The sequence below is a fragment of the Microcebus murinus genome, chromosome 9 (genome assembly GCF_040939455.1).
Source record: "Microcebus murinus isolate Inina chromosome 9, M.murinus_Inina_mat1.0, whole genome shotgun sequence".
NCBI classification, from domain to species: Eukaryota; Metazoa; Chordata; class Mammalia; order Primates; family Cheirogaleidae; genus Microcebus; species Microcebus murinus.
In genome coordinates, this window is record NC_134112.1 from 20,238,546 (window position 1) to 20,259,043 (window position 20,498).

General features: G+C 43.7%; 2 protein-coding genes across 6 annotated transcripts in view; one reads left to right on the forward strand and one right to left on the reverse strand.

Annotated features, from left to right (window-relative positions):
• The window catches only part of NT5C3A (5'-nucleotidase, cytosolic IIIA), a 61,148-nt gene extending 56,304 nt beyond the window's left edge, over nucleotides 1-4,844 (forward strand). For all 5 annotated transcript variants that reach the window (XM_012741272.3, XM_012741274.3, XM_012741273.3 and 2 more), the window contains 4 exons: nucleotides 765-854; nucleotides 2,172-2,334; nucleotides 3,173-3,373; nucleotides 4,144-4,844. In XM_012741272.3, coding sequence (XP_012596726.1) covers nucleotides 765-854; nucleotides 2,172-2,334; nucleotides 3,173-3,373; nucleotides 4,144-4,245 — 556 coding nt within the window. In that variant the 3' untranslated portion in view covers nucleotides 4,246-4,844. The remainder of the gene's footprint in view (nucleotides 1-764; nucleotides 855-2,171; nucleotides 2,335-3,172; nucleotides 3,374-4,143) is intronic.
• A 4,047-nt stretch (nucleotides 4,845-8,891) lies between these two features.
• Nucleotides 8,892-20,498, reverse strand: part of FKBP9 (FKBP prolyl isomerase 9) — a 43,540-nt gene continuing 31,933 nt past the window's right edge. Inside the window, exons 7-10 of the mRNA XM_012741271.3 lie at nucleotides 18,645-18,831; nucleotides 14,762-14,907; nucleotides 12,929-13,092; nucleotides 8,892-10,286 (exon numbers count right to left, since the gene is read on the reverse strand). Coding sequence (XP_012596725.3) covers nucleotides 10,110-10,286; nucleotides 12,929-13,092; nucleotides 14,762-14,907; nucleotides 18,645-18,831 — 674 coding nt within the window. The 3' untranslated portion in view covers nucleotides 8,892-10,109. The remainder of the gene's footprint in view (nucleotides 10,287-12,928; nucleotides 13,093-14,761; nucleotides 14,908-18,644; nucleotides 18,832-20,498) is intronic.

Sequence of the window (20,498 nt, forward strand, 5' to 3'; positions counted from 1 at the left end):
AGAACTGGAATTAGACTTGGAATGCTTAAGAAGATTTATTTCAGCGTGGTCAAGGGCTGTCTGGCAGTTAGAGCTTTCTGCCAATGGAATAAGCTTCCTTTGGAGAATGAGTCCACTGACATGACAGAACCTGACCCAGGCAGAGAGAAGAATCACTCAGGAATATTATAGGTGTCAGGTGAAGAATTAGAGTTTTTTTTCTTTTTTGGCTATTTAATAGTTGTAACGGGTGAGAGTTAGGTTGTAAAGGTCTGTTATACTGAGATGCCGTGATTATAGGTGTTTTTACATAAATATAAAGCAGGCCAATCTATACATAACAATTTTCATAAAAAGGATTTTCTCTCTTCCTCACCAGACAGCATCTTCAGAATGTAGACATTTCATGAAAATTCAAACTACAAACAGTTTGAAAAAATGGCTTTGCTCTAATTCTTATTGCAATTAGAAAAATGATTATTTCCCCCTAGGCTGGATTGAGTTCTTATCTGTAGACTGAGGAAAGGTTTACAGCAGTTTCCTCTCTTTACCTTATTAACATACTTAAGCTAAGCCCAAGTTTGAGGGAACTGGGAAATTCAGTAAGAACATGCTTATCACATTTTGAGACTAATGGGGTATACATTCCTTAGTGGTGAATTTAAATCTCTAATCAAATATGATAAACAAAACTCACTTTCTCACACTAAAGAATGCTTTCTAATAAAGATAATAGTTTTAATTTGTTTTAATTTATATTTTTTTTCTTTGATCATAAACTTCAGGTACAATAAATCACATCGTTTGCTTGTTGAACAATCTTTACCAAAAGCTAAACTTAAAGAAATTGTGGCAGAATCTGATGTTATGCTCAAGTAAGTTTTTTTTGGTGTTTTTTGTTGTTGTTGTTTACAGACTTGAAGTATTGTTAAATATGTATTCAATTGTGTATTTTTACTAAAATAAGGTATATAATATTACATATATAAACATCCAAAATATGCCATATGCCATCTATCACAAAACAGATAGTAGTGAGATAAGGAATTTAGGATAACATGGTAGATCTTGGTGTAGATACTAAGAAGCTTACGAGATTGAAGTACTAATTTATATTTCCTTCATCCAGATTAAAAACTTCAAGATTAATTCATAAATTTTTTAAACTAAGACCATTTTAACAATTTTTAGCAAAATACTTTTGAAAGACATAGAATATGAAAGGAATGTATAAATCCAGTTGAAAAAGATTTAGCTAAGTACCCTGTTTCTAAATTTATATGAATCTACTTTCTGAATTCTCAAACTTCTCTGAAAACTATTTCTAGGGAAGATGAATATAATTAAAATATTTACAATTCTTGAATTATTAGCTATAAGAAGCTTTAAGCTTATTTTCAATACTGTTTACCACTTCTTAAAAAATTCAACTCATTCGGGTAAATATGATGCTTCTTTTTGGGTTTTTGGATTATGCTATATTTTAAGGTGACTACTTCTAAGGAGGAAATTGTCAAATTGTCAAAAAGAATGTGAGGACAGCTAGTGGATATTACATTCCTTTGTAGGCAGCAACAATTTTATTTAACCTATAAATAGCCTAAGAAGAGTAAAAGGGGAAGAAAAGGTTTTTTTAAGATCTTAGGAAAGAGAAATGCTAGATGCTTTTCTGGCAATAGGGAAGGTAGATGAATAGTGTATACAGCAAGCAGCCTTCCACTTCACCCTAAGTGGGGTTTTCAAGTTGTAGTTTAACTATCTTTTTCTGTTTTATTTTTATAAGAGACAGGGTCTCACTCTTGCTCAGGCTGATCTTCAACTCCTGAGCTCGGGCAATCCTCACGTAATTAGCCCCTTACGTAGCTGGGAGTACAGGCACGTGCGGCTGTGTCTTTGAAAAGGGTTTAAATTATGAGCTGAAGGCTTATATTCATACTCAGTGACTCTAAATACATCTAGTTTGTACTCTTAGAATTGATTAAAAGGAAGGTGAAGCATTAACTGTTATTTGAAAAACTTTCATTACTAGTATTAATATCTTAGATACCATCAACAACCCTTTTAGGCAGTCTTTTGAAATGAGAATATAAGTGAGCCATAGAATCAGGTAGAAATATTTCATTCTTTAAACTTCTAAGTGAAGAGGGGCTATATCTTGCTCTTTAACCATCAGTTTGTGCTACATCTTCCAGGGAAGGATATGAGAATTTCTTTGATAAGCTCCAACAACACAGTATCCCGGTGTTCATATTTTCAGCTGGTATCGGTGACGTTCTAGAGGAGATTATCCGTCAAGCTGGTGTTTATCATCCAAATGTCAAAGTTGTGTCCAACTTCATGGATTTCGATGAAAATGTAAGAATATCAAATCATTATTTTGTTTGTTTGTTTTTAGAGACAGGGTCTCGCTCAGTCGCCCCAGCTAGAACGCAGTGGCGTCATCATAACTCACTGTAGCCTCAAACTCCTGGACTCAAGTGATCCTCCTGCCTTGGCCTCTCAAAGTGCTGGGATTACAGGCATGAGCCACTGTGCCCAGCTCAAATCATTCTTCATAATTACTTTTAAAATCTGAAAATATTTTAACTTAATTACTTTAAAACTCTGAAAATATTTTAATCATGTGAATGTATTATTATTAATGTATATTCATTAAATTAGGCCACATGGATATGCCTACTATGGGACTCTCCACTTTTCCCAGTGTTATTCATTTTTAAAAACAATATAGCCTTCTTAAATTTTCATTCCTCAAGCTATAGACTAACAATAAAATTAGTAAAATTTTTAGAGTAATTTAATGCAGCAACTCTGAAAACTTAACATTCATAGTTGGAAAAAAGGTGAATTAGAACTGATGTTTTTTGACCAAGGTTTTTAATTAAGACAGTGTATTATGAAATACGTAAGATGGAATATTTTGGTTAGGAACAAAATGAAAAGCAAAAGTGGAGTTTTTAACTCATTTTGTTTTACCACTTAAGGTAGTCTCTAAAAAATCATTGACTTCCTGGGGCCCTTCTTAGCTATCATGAATGTGACTGGATTTAAGTGCTTTGAGATCTCTAATATCAAAGATAAATGTACAAATATGATGAAATAATAGTGACATTTATTAAAATTTGCAAAATATGAAAATCCAATAAATAGAATTTTCAAAACCTATTATTTCAAAAGATTTATATTTTTATAGGGAGTACTCAAAGGATTTAAAGGAGAACTAATTCATGTATTTAACAAACATGATGGTGCCTTGAAGAATACAGAATATTTTAATCAACTAAAAGACAATAGCAACATAATTCTGCTGGGAGACTCCCAAGGAGACTTAAGAATGGCAGATGGGGTAGCCAATGTTGAACACATTCTGAAAATTGGATATCTAAATGATAGAGTAAGTATAAAGATCTGTAATTTAACTTTCTTGCTAAGAAAAAATTAGGATGAAACTTTATAGGTAATTATTGCCAAAGGTACCTGAAAAAGCAGTTAATTCACAGACATTTTGATTATTCTTTACCCCTTCACTTTGGTGATGATTAAAGGAGTTGGTACACACATGCATGCTATAGGTATTGGGGGAAGGGAAGGTATTATATGCGAGGCTTCTGTGTCCTCCACTCACTAGAGCAGGTGTCCTCAAACTACAGCCTGGGGTCCAGGTGTTTTGGGGGCCCGCCTGCCAGGTGTTTTTGCCGATGCTGCCTGTCCTGCTTAGCAGCTGACTTGTCCCTGGCCCACAGTGCGCATGTGTGGAATGTGCGCCGCACTTTCCAACAGCCCTCCAACGGTCTGAGGGATGGTGAACTGGCTCCCTGTTTCAAAAGTTTGAGGACCCATTCACTAGAGGCTGAGTAGCACTCAGTCATAAGAATCAAAAATGTCACCAGAAATTGCCACATGTTCCTTGGAATCATCCCAGTTGAGAACCACTGGACTGGAGAAAGATCATTTTGGGGAGAAAAGCTATCATGTGGAAAAATTTCAGTGTCAGTGACTTTTAAAAGTTTTAAAGTATTTGTCTTCATTTCAAAGGTTTTATGAAAGTGAATTTAATTTACTATATTTTGTCCCACATATCTAACATAACAATGAGGTCTGTACTGGAATCATTTGCTGCCTCTCCCTGTGTGTTCATTTTATTTTTGTTCTTCTTTTGATTAGGTGGATGAGCTTTTAGAAAAGTACATGGACTCTTATGATATTGTTTTAGTGCAAGATGAATCTTTGGAGGTAGCCAACTCTATTTTACAGAAGATTCTATAAACAAGCTTTCTTCAAGAAGACCTCTCTCCCATGGGTGCAATTGATGCAAGAACTGCTCATCTGTTCATCTTGCTGAAAGACTCTTATTTATAATACATCCTTATTCTTGACGTTTCCTTTTACATAACTGAAGTATTTTCAGACATGTTGAATCCACCAACTGGAAGCTCCCCTTTCTCCATTTCTCGCAACACACTCCTCACTATATTTTTTAACAGATTAAAAAAAAAAAAATCTTAAAGCCAAAATTAGAAAAATAACTCCCTACTTTTCCAAAGTGAGTTTTGTAGTTTAATGTTATCATGTTTTTGAGGAGTCTTTTTTACACCAGGGAAGTTTGTCAAAATTTAACAAGATGTTTTATGAAATGGTGAAATAATGTGCATGATTTTAAATATTGCCATTTTTGTAATTTGGGTTATGATGCTGATGGTATCACTGTCTCTTGAAATTGTGTTATGTTTGGTTACTTTGGGGTAAATCAGTATTTACCAGAAAAGACTGGTACTTAGTGTTGGAAAAAGTTGGTGTTCACAATGTCACTAATCATTATAAAATGTTCTGTACTGAAGCACTGATAACAAATATGAAATGAAAAGCCTTTTTAATTCTGTTGTCAAAACTATTCCTTGATTCGACAAACATTTATTGAGCACCTGCCCTGGTTTTGTTTTCTCTTTCCTTCCTCCCTCTTTCCCTCCCTCCCTTTCTTCCTTCCTTCCTTCTCTTAATGTCCTTATCATAGTGACTGTTTATTTTTTTACGCTAACCTGTTAGATGTCATAGTGACTATTTAGATTGAATGTTTTCAAACTTTATACATTATAAGTATAAAGATAAAAAGATTCTTGCAGAGAAAATTTAATCTGTCCTTCAGAAAATACCGATACCTATGAAAATTATTTTCCCCCATTGAAAACATTAGTAAAAGAGAGTCGTTTATTGTTCAAGTCTGAATTTCAGAACAAACACAGGCAGTAAACAAAGTGGAGCTGGATCTCATGGTGACTTAAAACTGGTAGTAATGTGAAGTTAGGAACTATCATTTCTCTCTGTACCTGACTTCCCATCCCAAACTCTGCTGCTGCCTCCTAATTGGTTTTCATAGGTTGGGACTTGCCATTGTGATAAATTTGACCCTGATGATAATCCTTGAATTCCAGATCCTATGGGCACCTAATTGTTTTGCTTATGGTATCCGAGCTCTGATGCACACACAGCATGATCTGACTGGTTTTGGCCATTCAGTATGTGTGATCAGCAATCTCGACTCCACTCGCATATGGCAGGAAGGGAAGGCACATGATAAAAAAACCTTTTTTTCCTGGGGATGCCCATTCTTAATGGGCATTCTTATCCTCCACCACCACTACTCCTTTTATTATAATAAATAATAAAACAAAAAATGCAATGGCAAAAGGTAAACTAGACCCTGCTTAGGTATTTTCAAAATCAACCTCAAAAGTAAACTTGTTGCATTAAAGCAGATAGTGGGGCATGGCAGTATCAGAATTACCTAGACTTTTTCACACAGAACAAACAGTTGGGAATCACTGCTCTAGTGACAGCCCTTTACATCCCGTGTTGCTATCAGAACTTGTCATATTGGCTATTTCCCAAAGGAGTTTAGAATATGATTCCTTAAATAATTGTACTGTGTGGTGTAATTGTAAAGCATAGTGAAGTCATGACCTGCATTCTAGTTATGGTTCAGCCTCCCTATTCATTAACCCCCCTCCTCCCCCTATAATGAATGCCTTGAGAACATGTACTTTCTGAGGTTCCATGACAACTTCATTATGTCTCTTCTACTAAATGCTTGTAACCCTATCACATCTCACTGCCACTTGATGCTACTAATATTTGAAATATTTGTGTTTGAGTTGAGTATTTAGAACAGTTTAACATAGCCATTAAGTGTGTGACCAAGGCCCATTATTTAACCTGTGTCCCAGTTTGTGCATCTATAAAGATAATGATATATCCTCTAGATTTGTGAGGATTAGATATGTGCATCTGTGCATGCACTTCAAATTTATATTTGCATTTAGAACTGCGTAACACAGGGTTCAATATTGTCGGTGGCATCCACCCACGTTATTAGATCCCCCAGTACGGTGTCTGGTTGAGTCAATGAAGCGGAAGGACCTTTTGCAGCCCCAGGGAACACTGGTGGTGTATGGTCACTACCACATTCTATAAAGAGCCTGGCATTAGTCAGTAGTTTTATTCAACTTTAAATTTTACTTTATGAGGTAAAGCAGTTTTGAGTGCTAGAAGTAACAATTTTGATGACACTGGGGGAAGAAAGAACACAATTGTCAGTAATACTAGCTCAGTCCAGAGTGATTTCACAAGAAACCAACATTCCATGGTATATTTTTAAGCCACCAAAACTTGGGTTGCCAAAGGTCTATTTAATCAACCTTCAGGTTCAGGGTTTTATCTTTCGTATACCCTATGCAGAATTGGCAAGGAAAAGATAAATGTGATCTTGAATGACTAATCCTGAAACGTCTCCCAGGTCACCTCAAGATTCAACAGTCAAGCTGTTTAGTATGGTGGTTCAGTACAAGTTTAATAGATTAGAAAGTGCATAGGCTTTGAAATCAATCAAACCTGGATCTGAGTCTGATTCTGTGACCTGCAGTGAATTTCTAACTTCTCTAAGCCTTAGTGTTGTCATCTGTAAAGTGGAGGTATTAACTAGAGGTAAGGATTAAATGAAGAGTCATTCATTCAACAAGTCCCTACAGGCTGGGTGCGGTGGGTCACGCCTGTAATCTCCTAGCACTCTGGGAGATCCGAGGTAGGAGGATCACTTGAGCTCAGGAGTTTGAAACCAGCCTGAGCAAGAACGAGACCTTGTCTCTACTAAAAATAGAAAAATTAACTGGGCATCCTAGTGTATGCCTATAGTCCCAGCTACTTGGGAGCTGAGGCAGAAGTTTGAGGTGCCTGTGAGATGCATAAGAAAAGATACCATATAGGCAGGCTAGAGCTCAAAGGAAAAATATCAGCAGGAACTATAAATCTGGGTGTTGTCTGCATTTAAATGAGATTTAAATGTGACCAGTGTAAGCTAGAAGGAATCCCCTGATCAATCAAAATTCCAGCATTAAGGATGGAGACCATATACAATCGAAGTATTAATAAGCATAAAAGCTTTGTATCTGTAGTGATACCAGAAACAATATTATTAAATTTTTAAAAACCAAGATCTCTCAGAGCCAAGGGAAAAAGTCTTCAAAAAAAGCAACTTTGTTGGTCTTGAACTCCTGACCTCAAGTGATCCTCCTGCCTCGGCCTCCCAGAGTGCAAGGATTACATGCATGAGCCACTGTGCCAGGCCTGGCCCCTTCATTAATACAGACTTGCTGGCAGAGCTATAACCCATAACCATAATGCAATATAAGCAAGTGACGCAGCAGCATCTAAAGTGGGGCCAGCTTAGCAGCCTGCCCATCCACACAGGTTAATGTGCCTGACGCGGCCACAGGTAATTGAATGTCCTCCTCAGCAGTGGGAAGAATGGAAGTGCCCGGGCAGCTCTCGTCTCAACTCACCTCTGCAGGCCTCAGGTGCCCTCTCTTCCTGAAGTTCTAAGGCCCATGATCTTAATTTCCCCAAAGAAACGTACTCCTCATTCAGCCAACCTGTCTCCACTCTTGTGGAAAGCAGCCAGGGAAGAAATTCAAATAGGGGCAAATGAAAATCTGGGGTAGAGAATAAGCACAGGTTTTTACCTTCATGGAGACATGTCAGGACAATGAAGTGGTGTAGGTCAAATGCATTCCAAGGGGCAATTCCATTTAGCAAGAAGCAAGATCATTAACCTATCTCATGTACTTAAGGAATTCTGTTAAATGAAACGGAGTGACTGTGGGCTGGGGGGAAGAGGGCCAAGAACATTAGTGGCTTGGGCAGCAGCAGCCAGGAAGGCCAGAGCCATCTCCTTGGCTTCCTGAAGTTGCTTCTGCAAAGAGTAAACAGTAACATTTGATTTTAAGAAACAATCATATATATATTTTTTTCTTATACATGTGCCAGTTATTCTCCATTTGCTCCCCCACAACCCCCTACATCAGATCCATTTCCCACCTTTCTCTGTGCCCCAAGAGCTCCAGTCCCTTGGCTTCAGATGGGGTTCAGCTACCGGGAGCCAGCAGCAAGTGGCAGAGAGTGAGGGGACAGGGAAAGCGGGACATTTTGTCTCTCCTCTGCTGCAGTGCCAACCAGTTCTAGGGGTGGCTGTGTCCCTCTGTGACACCCGCCAGGCAGCCCTTCCTGTGCCGCTCCTGCTGCCTTGACCTGACCCCTGCGGCCAGGGGTGGCAAGAGTCTCCTGTGGCGCTGGCCGACACTGCTGTCACAGCCACCTCAACATCCCTCCTGGTCCCCTGAACCTCACCCACACCTCTGCAGTCCTTTCTTTAGCTTCTCAAGAGTTCCAGAGGATGGTGTCTACGTTTCAGGCCAGGACCCTGACAGATACCCCCATATGCTGTGCAGCGCTGTCCTGTCAGGAAACACAACATTGTCCCGCCATTTTTATCGGGGGGGGGGGGGGGGGGGGGGGTTCTGACTGCCTGGTGCATTCTCATGGTGTCCTCTCAGCCTTCAAAGAAATGCCACGAAACCAGATAATATAATTCAATATTTTATATCAGAAAAGATCAGCTTCCCAACATTCCGTTGAAAGAGTGCACAGCATTTTCATGAACTATCTCAGGGCTACATCAGTACAAAACAGTTTAAATTAGTCAAATAAAGCCATTTCAAAAGGAAAATCACTGATGACTTCAGGGTCGATGCCAACACCACTTGGGAACAGAAGACAAAAGGTAGCAAACGTGGTTACTGCAGGAGGCGGGCACAAGCAGGCAGGTATGCTGTCACTGCTGTCCTGCAGCAGCTGGCCCCAGGCTTCAGGGCACCACTGTCTCCAGGACACAAATGAGCAGCACAGAAATGTCACCTTATTTATGCTCCATGGCTCATCTACTGGGACGACACTTCAATCTGGGCCAAGTGAAATACTCTGTAGACTGCCCAGCAAGGCCCAGTTCCTAACCTATCTATCTGATCAGCACGACACAGGGTGGAACAGTGAGAGAGTGCTCCGTGGGCAGGAGAGATGGGGGGAAGGAGAGCTGAGCAGACGGCCTTACATGGCAAAGGCAGACTCGAATTCTGTATTCATGGTCCAAGACACCTTTGGTTGGCCCACGGTTTTCTTCTGTACAGGAGGCTCTTTTTAACCTCCAAGTCACACAGTGCCAATGGGAGGACCACAGCAGGACGGGGTATGATGAACTGGAAGAGCATAGTATGCATGTGTGTGTGGGTGTTTGTATGTGGATGTGTGTACAGGAGGAGGAGGTAGGGCCGTTGTCACCAGTGCTGGGACCCGGCTGGTACATGCCCTTTGCCTCTCCTGCCTGTCTTGAGAACATCTTTAAAACACCAACAAGTTTAAAAAAAAAAAATGTAACCCTCTTTGTGTAGACACCGTGGACACTTTTTCTTTTCTCTCCAAGATGGTTATAACTTCTGTGTAACCCTATATCCCTTTAATAACAAAATTTCCCAGAAGGCTCACAAATAATGTCGGCAGTGCAGCCTTTTCAATCTTGACACGTCCCACGCGAAGGCACTCTGCGCCGATTTTGTTTACTATCCCTGGCAGTCCGGCTAAGATTCTCATCACGTGTATCCACCCACCCCGATGTATGCACCAGGTACTATGTGACCCACCTACTACTTGCTAATGATGCACCTTCTGGGAGACTCTCCCTGCACGTTCTGCCATGACGGGTGGCTTGGTGTCACGTACTCCCTGGCACCAACTGGCTCATGCCAGGTTTAGAGTTCATCGTGTTTGGTTTCCTGGTCTTTGAGTTTAAATTCCTCAGCCGTGACCTTCCCGTCTCCGTTCCGGTCTTGGTTGGTGAACATGTTCTTCATGATCATTTCAGCGTCGAAACCAGGAGCGAGTTTCCCTTTGCCAGATGCCACCTGGGCATGAATGTACTCTGAGAACTGGAAAGAAAAGGGACAAGACAGACCATGAGATACGGCACCTGAGAAAGCCAGGCCCAGGTCAGGAGCAGAGCAGTCCAACAGCGATGGGGCTGGAATTTGAGTCTGAGCCACCAAAATAGCCAAGATCCTGGCAGCCATACAACTTACAACCTGGGTTTTTTTCTTCCAGATGCAGGTGAAAAACTCCTGGACTAAATGACTCCAAGAGCCCTCAGGATCCAGGTGGCCAATACACAGCAGCCACCAGAGCTATCCCTTCTCCGCACTTGGTTCCCCACCGAGGACTCGCCCTCTGGCGTTGCTGCACGCATGCATTCATTCACTCATGCAATAGAAATGCCCTGAATGTCTACCGTGTGCTGAGCACCATTCGAGACCCTTGAAATACATCAATATACAAACAAACAAACAAAAATCCTGCCCTTGTAATGCTTGCATTCGAAGGGAAAGACTGACAATTAGACATGAACATAATAAATAAGTAAATTACATAATAAGTTACAAACTGAAATGCTCTGGAAAAAAATTTAAAAAGTAGAGCTCAGTTAGGAGAAAAGAACGGGTTGAAGTATTAAATTCGGTGGTCGGGATAAAACCTCAGTGAGCAGGGGACACTTGTGCAAAGGCTTGAAGAATGTGAGGGAAGCAGCCAGGCAGTTATCCGGGGCAAGTGTCCCCTGAGCAGAGAAGACGGCACCGCCCAGGGGGTCACAGAGCAGCAGGGGGCTGTGGCTGGCAGAGGGGCAGAGTAGCCGGCGGGGCAGTCACAGCATGCAGGTGGTGGAGGGCCACTGAGACAGGTGGTGTCTCTGCAGGTCTGAGAAGGGGCTGTGACGAGGCTTCTGTGTGAGAACGGCCACTCTGGCTGCCGTGGGGACGCCTCACAGAGGCTGCTGCCGCAGTGACGCGATCCAGGAAAGAGCCGCTGGGCACTGGGCTAAGATGCTACGGAGCGGAGGTGGCGAGAAGTGGAAGGTTCTGCACTCGAGGTAGAGCTAGTGATGTGCTGAAGGATTATCGTGGCCTATGAGAGGAAAAAGGAGCGGAGATCTCTGAGTGCTCTCGCCTGGGCCAGGGCAAGGACAGTGTTGCCACTGGCCGCGATGGGCAAGGCTTTGGGTGAAGCAGGTTCGGAGTGGGGGGGCGCGGATATCAGGGGTTCAGTAAATGAGGACGTCAACTGGGTAGTTGAATGCGTGAGTGTGAGGTGGAGAGAGAAGACAGGACGAGCTACAGATCTGGATATCATCAGGGTATGGACCTGATGAGACCACCAAAGAAATGACATCAAAGTAGGAAAGAGAGTAAAGTTCAGCACTTAGCCCAGGGCACACCAACAGGAAGGGATCTCGGAGAAGAGGCCTGAGAAGGAGCCACCAGAGAAACAGAAGGACACGAGGAGAGGGTGTGGCCGGGAAGAGGGGGAAGCAGCATCCTCAGGAGTCGGCCATGTTGGGCGAGGGGAGCGTGAGGACTGACCACTGGAGTCAGCAGCACGGGAGGCTCTGGTCACCTTGGCAAGAGCAGGTTCAGAGCCTAGAGGGACAAAGCCGGACCGGAGTGGGCTTAACAAAGAATGGAGGAGGCCGGGCGTGGTGGCTCACGCCTGTAATCCTAGCACTCTGGGAGGCCGAGGCGGGAGGATCGTTTGAGCTCAGGAGTTTGAGACTAGCTTGAGCAAGAGCGAGACCCCCGTCTCCACCAAAAATAGAAAAAATTAGCTGGGTATGGTGGCGTGTGCTTTGTAGTCCCAGCTACTCGGGAGGCTGAGGCAGGAGGATTGCTTGAGCCCAGGAGTTTGAGGTTGCTGTGAGCTAGACTGACGCCAGGGCACTCTAGCTGGGGCAACAGAGAGAGACTCTGTCTCAAAAAAAAAAAAGAATAGAAGAAAGGAACTGGAGGGGCAGGGAGGACAGACAATTCTTTTGAAGTTTTTGCTGTAAAGGGGACAAAGAAATAAAAGAAATGGGAAAGAAATGGGAAGATACATAAAAAGAAGGGAAAATAATACCATGTTTGCTATATAGGAATAACAGCTTCTAATGTGAAAGATCCAGAAGCCGGGAAATGCTGATGACGTGGGAGATGGGGGAAAGAAGGCTGGAGCCTTGTGCTGAGTAAGGGGAGCTGGATGTGGAACGGGCGGAGAGCTGGGCTTCCCCAGGGCTGGACGGGATAGACAAGTTTTTGCCCAATTCCAGGAAGGGGCCTGAGGTCCCGGCTCAAACCACTGGGTGGCTGTGTGACCCTGGGCAAGTCATTTACCTTCTCTGTACACAGTTTCCTCTTCTACAAAACAGAGACGATTACACGGCTGTTGTGAGGGCTGAACCGGAGAACACATGTGGAAACACTCAGCACCACGCAGGCACGCGGTGGGCACCCAGAAACCGAGAACTAACGCAGACCTGTGTGCCCGCCACCTCCCAGGGGCTCGGTTTCTTCAAAGAACAGCAGTGTGCTTCGATTTTGAGGGTGTGTGTAAAAGCGCTTGGCACATGAGCGTGCTGGTCATCGTCACCACGAGAAATCCAGTGCCGCTGTCCTCGCCCTGAGAGGCCTCGCCTTCAGAACCGGCACCCTGGCCCCACAAGATTCCCTGAGCACCGTCCCTCCCACTTTTCCGCAAAGCCAGTTACCTCTTCGAGGAGGACTTCTCCGTTGCCATCCTTGTCGATTTCATCAAAGAGGTTGGGTGACACCTCGCCATTCCATACGAACATGTACCCCTCCGGTAGGCCAGCCACCAGCTCCAGCAGCTCGATGTCGAACACCAGCACGGCACTGCCCGGCACTTCTCCATCTGCACGAGCGACAGGGGAGGGAGGCAGGGTGAGCCGCGGGCAGCACGGCCAAGCCCGCCACCCATCGCCTGCACTCCCACACCTGACTCCTTTCTTACCAAAGCAAGAAAGCGTAGCAGAGGCTAGCTGCTTTTCCAGTTGCAGGCAGTGACCCCTTAATGAGTCATGAAATCAGTTTAGAGGACGGTGACCAGTGTTTTTTTTTTTCTTTTCAATTAAAGAATAGAATAAAATAGATCAGAATACATTGCACCTATAAAGGACAGGTATTATTTCATGAACTTCAGTTTCAATTTCATATGTAAAACTAAATGTAAGGCTGGGTGTGGTGGCTCATGCCTGTAATCCTAGCACTCTGGGAGGCCAAGGCAGGAGGATCACCTGAGCAACATCAAAACCCCACCTCTACAAAGCACAGAAAAATTAGCCAGGTGTGGTGGCGCATGCCTCTAGTCCCAGCTACTCGGGAGGCTGAGGCAGGAGGATCGCTTGAGCCCAGGAGTTTGAGGTTGCTGTGAGCTGTGATGATGCCGCTGCACTCTAGCCCGGGCAACAGAGCAAGCCTGTCTCCAAAGAAAGAAAAACCTAAGTGTATATATGTATAAACTGTATGTATATATACAATACAGATTGGGAGATAAAATGTATTTCTTACTGTGTGTCTTGGTAAAAAAAGTTTGAAAGCTATCTGTAGAGACTGCAATGGTAGAACTTTTAAATAAATCTAACAGTAGAACTTTAAAAATCACAGTATGCCCATAAATAATAATCCAAGATCTGACTATACACATCAATCTAAGAACAGTATAGTACAGACCCAAAAGAAGTTATATGAGCATGGAATACATAAGTGTCATATATATTATTCAAAAGTATTATATATTATCTAGATTATAATTTATATATAATGTTATATAATTATTTATAATATATATCATAGGAAAGGTCTTAAATAATACACAACATATTTTTTAAACAGTCTTTTCTAGGATTGGTGGAAACAACGGATGTACTTTTACAATTATTTTAAAAAGTTGTGAAAAAAACCAAAATCAGTCCAAAGTACCTATCGTGTCTACAGGTTAACCCTTTCCATCCCAGGTATCTGCAGGGTAGGGACACTGAAAAGAGGGGTTCCCGAGCCCTCCACGTGGAGGACACGTTCTGGACGAAATCGTGAGGTGAAACATAACCACTGAGAGGATTAGGGAAAGCCAGCATTTCCAGAACTTAGAACTAATCTCTTCCAGAAAAAAGGAAACCGTCTTGGACAGCTTTCAGGCTCGATAGAAGTGAGAAGCAACAGCCCACGGTATTCCACTTGTCCCAGGAAACAGTTCTGGAAGGACGTGCTCAGCCCAACTCCAGAGAAATCTGGAAAGCTCCCCCAGGGAGAAGTCCCATGCGTGGGCCTGGAGATCCAAGGTTTATTTCACTGAAACCTGTTTTTTCTCAAGAGGGTAAGGGGACATCAACATGGCCTCAATGAATTCACAGGGGTCTTTAAACAACAATGCTAAATACTTACCAAAAACAGAAAGCACAGTCTCTTTGGGTTTTAAATGGAGGCAGCATATTGTGGTTCCAACTACAACAGCCCAAAAAGCACAAAATTCTGATGGTGACTGTGCCCAAACACCCTTGTGTACTGTCGCTTTTTTAACTCACCCACGCCAGCCTCCCCGTAGCCCAGGTGGGGAGGGATGATCACTGTCCGTTTCTCTCCCACGCACATCTCTCGGAGACCCATGTCCATGCCCAACACGACTTGTCCAGATCCCAAAACAATATTGTAAGTTTTGCCTAAATTCCACCTGAGGACAAAACACAAGAGCCCCGGGTTAGGTCATCAGTCCGCTGGTACTTGAGCGTGTCCCATGAGAACGCGTCACTCCTAGGGTATTTCTGCAGCAGACACACAACCCCTGTCGAATAACGAGGAAACACCAGGCAAACAGACGTTGAGGCACATTCTGCAAAATAACTGGCCCGACCTCTTCAAAAGTGTCAAGGTCACGAAAATCAAGAGAAGTCTGAGGAACTGTTCCAGAGAGGAAGAACTTACTGCAGTGGATCGTTTTGCGAAAAAGGACCGTATGGGAATATTTGGTAAAACTAAAGTGGGTCTGAGGATTAAAAGGTAGTAACATATCAGAGTTAATTTTCTGATTTTAATAGATGTAACGAGTTACGTAGGAGAATGTTTGTGTTTGCAGAAAATACACATTCAAGTATTTGGGGTGATGGACATGTCTCAGGCCACGGGACATCACTGTGGCACCCTCCTCTCCAATGGCTCAAGGTGGAATAAAGTTCTTTGTACTACTCTTGCAACTTAATTCTTCAAGTTTTAGTTGATGTTCTAGTCAGGCATTTTTATGACAATTTTTTGTTACATATGATGTATTTAAGACCCTGGGTTTTGGATTCAGCAAGACCTGAGTTTGAATCCTGGTTCTGCCACTTAATTTGACCCTGAGAAATGCAATCTCTCAGTTACTTTATCTATCAAACGGAGATAATCATGTAGCTATCTCACAGGGAGGTTCTAAATGGCAGGTAATGCAATCTGTTTGGCACAGTGGAGAGCAAGTAGAAAGGGCTCAATAAATGGATGGCCTTGAGGGTATAAAGTGCCTGTGTCTGTAACAGTCCACGACTCTAATTAATTACCCTGATTAATTAGGCCCCATGGACCCTGGGGAACCTAGTTTTTAAAAAGTTAACTCTATCACTTCAGTCTGAAAATAAAACTACTTCAAATGCTATGGCATCCCTGCCACTTCCTAAAACCAAACAGTGTGCATGTTCTTCAATGCCAAGGGAGAAAAGCCCCCTCATATCCTTCACAACCCCTTCTCAGGCTTCCCAGCCTCCCTGGGCCAGCAAACCAAAACTGGGCCTGTGTTTTCCCACCTGGGAGGAAACCGAAACAAAGCCAACCCCAGCACGGCACACCCTGGCCCCAGCCCCGGGCGAGGGAGCCACCCTTGCCCACAGCACGAGGACCTCACACTGCCTTGTCCAGGCACCAACCACCCTGGACCTCTCCTGGGACTACTCCCATTCCAAAGTCTTACCGAACATTCCAGAACTCAGTTATCAGGCAATGAATGTTTGTTCTTCCTCCCCAAGGCCAGTTAGATGCAAACACACACACACACACAGATGAAGAAAATCCTCCAAGCAAACCATTTGTTTTCATGTGTCATCGCTGAAAATGCCACTAATTCTTTTTCCTCAGGTCCTTTTTATTTTTATTTCAGTTTATTTATAGCTTTGTTGGCCACTCTTTCTCTCCAACACTCTCCTTATTGCATCCCCTGTGCTTCCTGCTTCCTGTCTGCCCTCTGCCCTTGGCTCTCTGCCCACCCTTCTCTCTCCTCTCAGCACGGGGTCCAGTTGGGACTGGGTAGGCAGGTGCCCGCCACACTTCCCGTTATTCCATTATGCTGAAATTTACACCAGGAAGATGCCAGCAGGGATGCCATCACTGCCCTGCTGTGTGGATTTATGTATAGCACAAAGATTCTCAGGGCACAAAATGGAGTTTCTGACAAGAAGAAGGAGCCCTGCCTCATGTGGCTCCCGGATGCTCCGTCAGAATGTCACGAAATCCGCCAAACACACTCAGAAGGCAGGAAGACGGAGTCTCCTGCCCCATGTGAGAAGCAGGAACTCCTTTGTTCCTGTCCCACCCCCACTTCCCCTTTCCTCGGCCTTGGGAGCACCAGGCAGGAACGTGAATGTCAGCAAGAGAGAGACAGCAGCCACAGACCTTGCAGCCCCTTTGCACATGCGTGCGCTCACTTGACCCGCAATGCTCCTTCCTGGCTGCCCTGCTGCCCGTGTGCTCCCACTAGCCAGTGGGTGGGATTTCTTTGCAAGGAGGTTTGTCGGAAGCCAAGTCCCTGTAAACCTGGGCCCCAGAAGCTATGTACATATTTCTTTGATTCTGAAATTATTTTTCCCCCACATTTTAACCCTCTGTAGTTAGGAGACATTTTACGATTGACAGCATGTCATTATATTTTGCCAGCATTTTTACTTTCTTAGAGATACGTGAAATAACGTTTCCAATGATCGACACCTTTTAGATTTTATGAAAGACATTAAAATGCACTAGCATACAGGATCTCCTAGTCCCGGAAGGAATGCTCTGAATAGTATGTCCCTAGGGCTCTCTCTCTACAGCTAGACACGCTGTCACCTGAAGCTAGAAGGCAGAGGGACAGGTGGCAGGGAGAGAGGGTCCTGCATACCCAAAATAAATGCAGCAGCACATATTTGCTGATATGAAGCCTTTTTTCTCCCCAAGACCAAACTTAGGAACCTAAGCCAGGCCCAGTACAAAAATGAATGCATAAAGAAATGCTGAAAATATTTCTTTCCCAAAGAAGAGAATATTGTATTAACTTACAGATACATCTGAAGTTCAGATACACACAAAGCAAAGCTCCTTCTACATACCTGATGCTACTTTATACAATTGATTTCTATTTAATATATTCTCAGATTTATCTCGATCAATTAACACTGATAAAATGCTCCTTCTGTGCTATGCTCTGGGCAAGGTGCAGGGAATAAAAATATGAATAAACAAGTTGGGTGCCCTGAGGTAGTCAGACCAGCAACAGAGATAGAAACAAAAATAACTAAATGACAGGTAATGCATAAAGTATTCTGAGACTACAGAAGCAGGAGCAGTTGATTCTTCCTAGGAATTAAGGAAAGATTTTGAGAAAAGGGAGAATATTTAAGCCAGGGCAGAAGTTAGCCAGAAAAAAGGAAGCAAGCAGTGCACAACCTGTACTATCGCACATGGCAGCCCTGGAAGACAGAAGATGGGCCCCAGCAGAAGAGACTGGTGAGGCAGAATGGAGCTGACAAAAAGAGTTTTATGTGCCAGACTCCAGAGTTTGGCTTTTACCTGTGAGTCAGTTTTTAAAGACATCAGTTGTATGATGAGATCTGCTTTTCAGAAAGACAATTTCATGGGCTAAGAAATGGCCCAGAGCAAGGTGAAACTCTTAGAACAGGAAACTGAGCATCAGAGTGAGACAGGCTTGAGCTATGCAGTGGGGAAGACAAGGGGACCAAAGCTCACAACCAACATGTAATGAAAAGAGAAGGGAGGGCCAGACACAGTGGCTCACGCCTGTAATCCTAGCACTCTGGGAGGCAGAGGCGGGAGGACTGCTTGAGCTCAGGAGTTCGAGACCAGCCTGAGCAAGAGTGAGACCCTACCCCGTCTCCACTAAAAATAGAAAGAAATTAGCCAAACAATTAAAAATAGAAAAAATTAGCCAGGCACAGTAGCGCATGCCTGTAGTCCCAGCTACCTGGGAGACTGAGGCAGGAGGATTGCTTGAGTCCAGGAGTCTGAGGTTGCTGTGAGCTAGGCTGACGCCACGGCACTCTAGCCCGGGCAAAAGAGCAAGACTCTGTCTCAAAATAAATAAATAAATAAAGATAAAAGAGAAGGAGAATGGCAGGAACACCTGACTGTCACCCTCCAGGCTCACCCCCGCACCGTTCCGGTTGCCCTTACGTGGAGTCCAGCAGGGTCCCGTCCAGAAGGGAGGCGTTGTAGTGATACTTGAGATAGTCCCCCTTCTTGCTCAGCACTGAGCAGTCGGGCGGCTTGTAGTGGGAGGTGATGCTGATGGAGTCCGCAGGGTTGTGGAAGTCGATCACATGGATGTCAAACACCAGCACGGCCGAGCCGGGAATGTTCCCTGACGGACAGACGCAGGGAATTAATGAGTGAACCCTCCAAGCTGCAGCACACGCGCCTCCCCAGTGTCACCAGGCAGGTCCTCCCAGCCCTCCAAGTGAGAAATACAGGCGCCAGGTATGAAAGCCTAGGAGACTGAAGCCCAATGGGCCATCAGAAGTAACCTAATCTTCATTTAACGGATGGAGATACTGAGGCATGGATGTGACCAAGGTCTTACAGCCAGTTATGAGCACAGTTTGGACTAAAATTCAAGACTGTGGGATACTGCATCCATTCAAGACTATGGGATCATTGGGCCCGAAAGATGAGTGACTAAGCTGATCATAGATGAGCACACTGGAGCCTAGCCAAATTAAGGCTTGCCCCTCACCCACAGGAAAGTGGAAGGCGGGATGAGAAAATCATTGGCAGAGGGAAAATCACCCCAGTGCCCTACCTACCTCTGCTCAAGAAAATAAAACGAACATAAACTTCACGGAGGAGAAGACCCTCAACAAAACTGACCCCTTGTGACAGTACGCCTAATAGTCACCACATGCTTTTACAACACGTCCTGTTTGTTCCACACAAAAGTATTAATAAACTTTTCTTTTCCACAATCTCCACTTTTGAAAACAGTATCTCTCATCTGAGTAATGTTTTGCAATTTACAAAAGTATTTCTCACATATATTTTCTCATGAAATCCCTGTAACAAACTTATGGGGTGACTATTACCATAAACCCAGGAATTTAATGACAGCTTCTTAGGTGGTGGGGGACACCTTAAACACATGGTCAGTTCTGAAACACACCCCTTAGGTGATTTCAGAGAAGTTCGAATGTAAACATTTTTTTTTTTTTTTTGAGACAGAGTCTCACTTTGTTGCCCAGGCTAGAGTGAGTGCCGTGGCGTCAGCCTGGCTCACAGCAACCTCACACTCCTGGGCTCAGCAATCCTACTGCCTCAGCCTCCCGAGTAGCTGGGACTACAGGCATGCGCCACCATGCCCGGCTATTTTTTTGTATATATATATTTTTAGTTGGCCAATTAATTTCTTTCTATTTTTGGTAGAGACGGGGTCTCGCTCAGGCTGGTTTCGAACTCCTGACCTTGAGCAATCCACCCGTCTCGGCCTCCCAAAGTGCTAGGATTACATGCGTGAGCCACCTCGCCCGGCCTGTAAACATTTTTTAAATCATGTTAGAGTCAAGGATATATGCAGTATTATCATTAGCATTTTACCTATAAGAAAACCAGCTCAGACTTGATACAACTCAAGAAAACACAGCTGTAGGCAGATTTCAGATGGAGACACACGAACACCAACAGCCCCTCCCACCTCCCATCCTCAACCAGGTAACTGGTAACACAGGAGGTGACACAGACCAGGTACTTTCCTGTCTCTGTTTCTTGGTTGGTCTCTCTCCTCTCTCTAATAGACCCACATACATACACACACCCTCTCTTTTTTTTTTTTTTTTTTTTTTTTTGAGACAGAGTCTTACTCTGTTGCCCAGGCTATAGTGTCATGGCATCAGCCTAGTTCACAGCAACCTCAAACTCCTGGGCTCAAGCGATCCTCTTGCCCCAGCCTCCTGAGTAGCTGGGACTACAGGTGTGCACCACCACACCCAGCTAAATTTTACTATTTTTAGTACAGGTGGGATCTGACTCTTGCTCAGG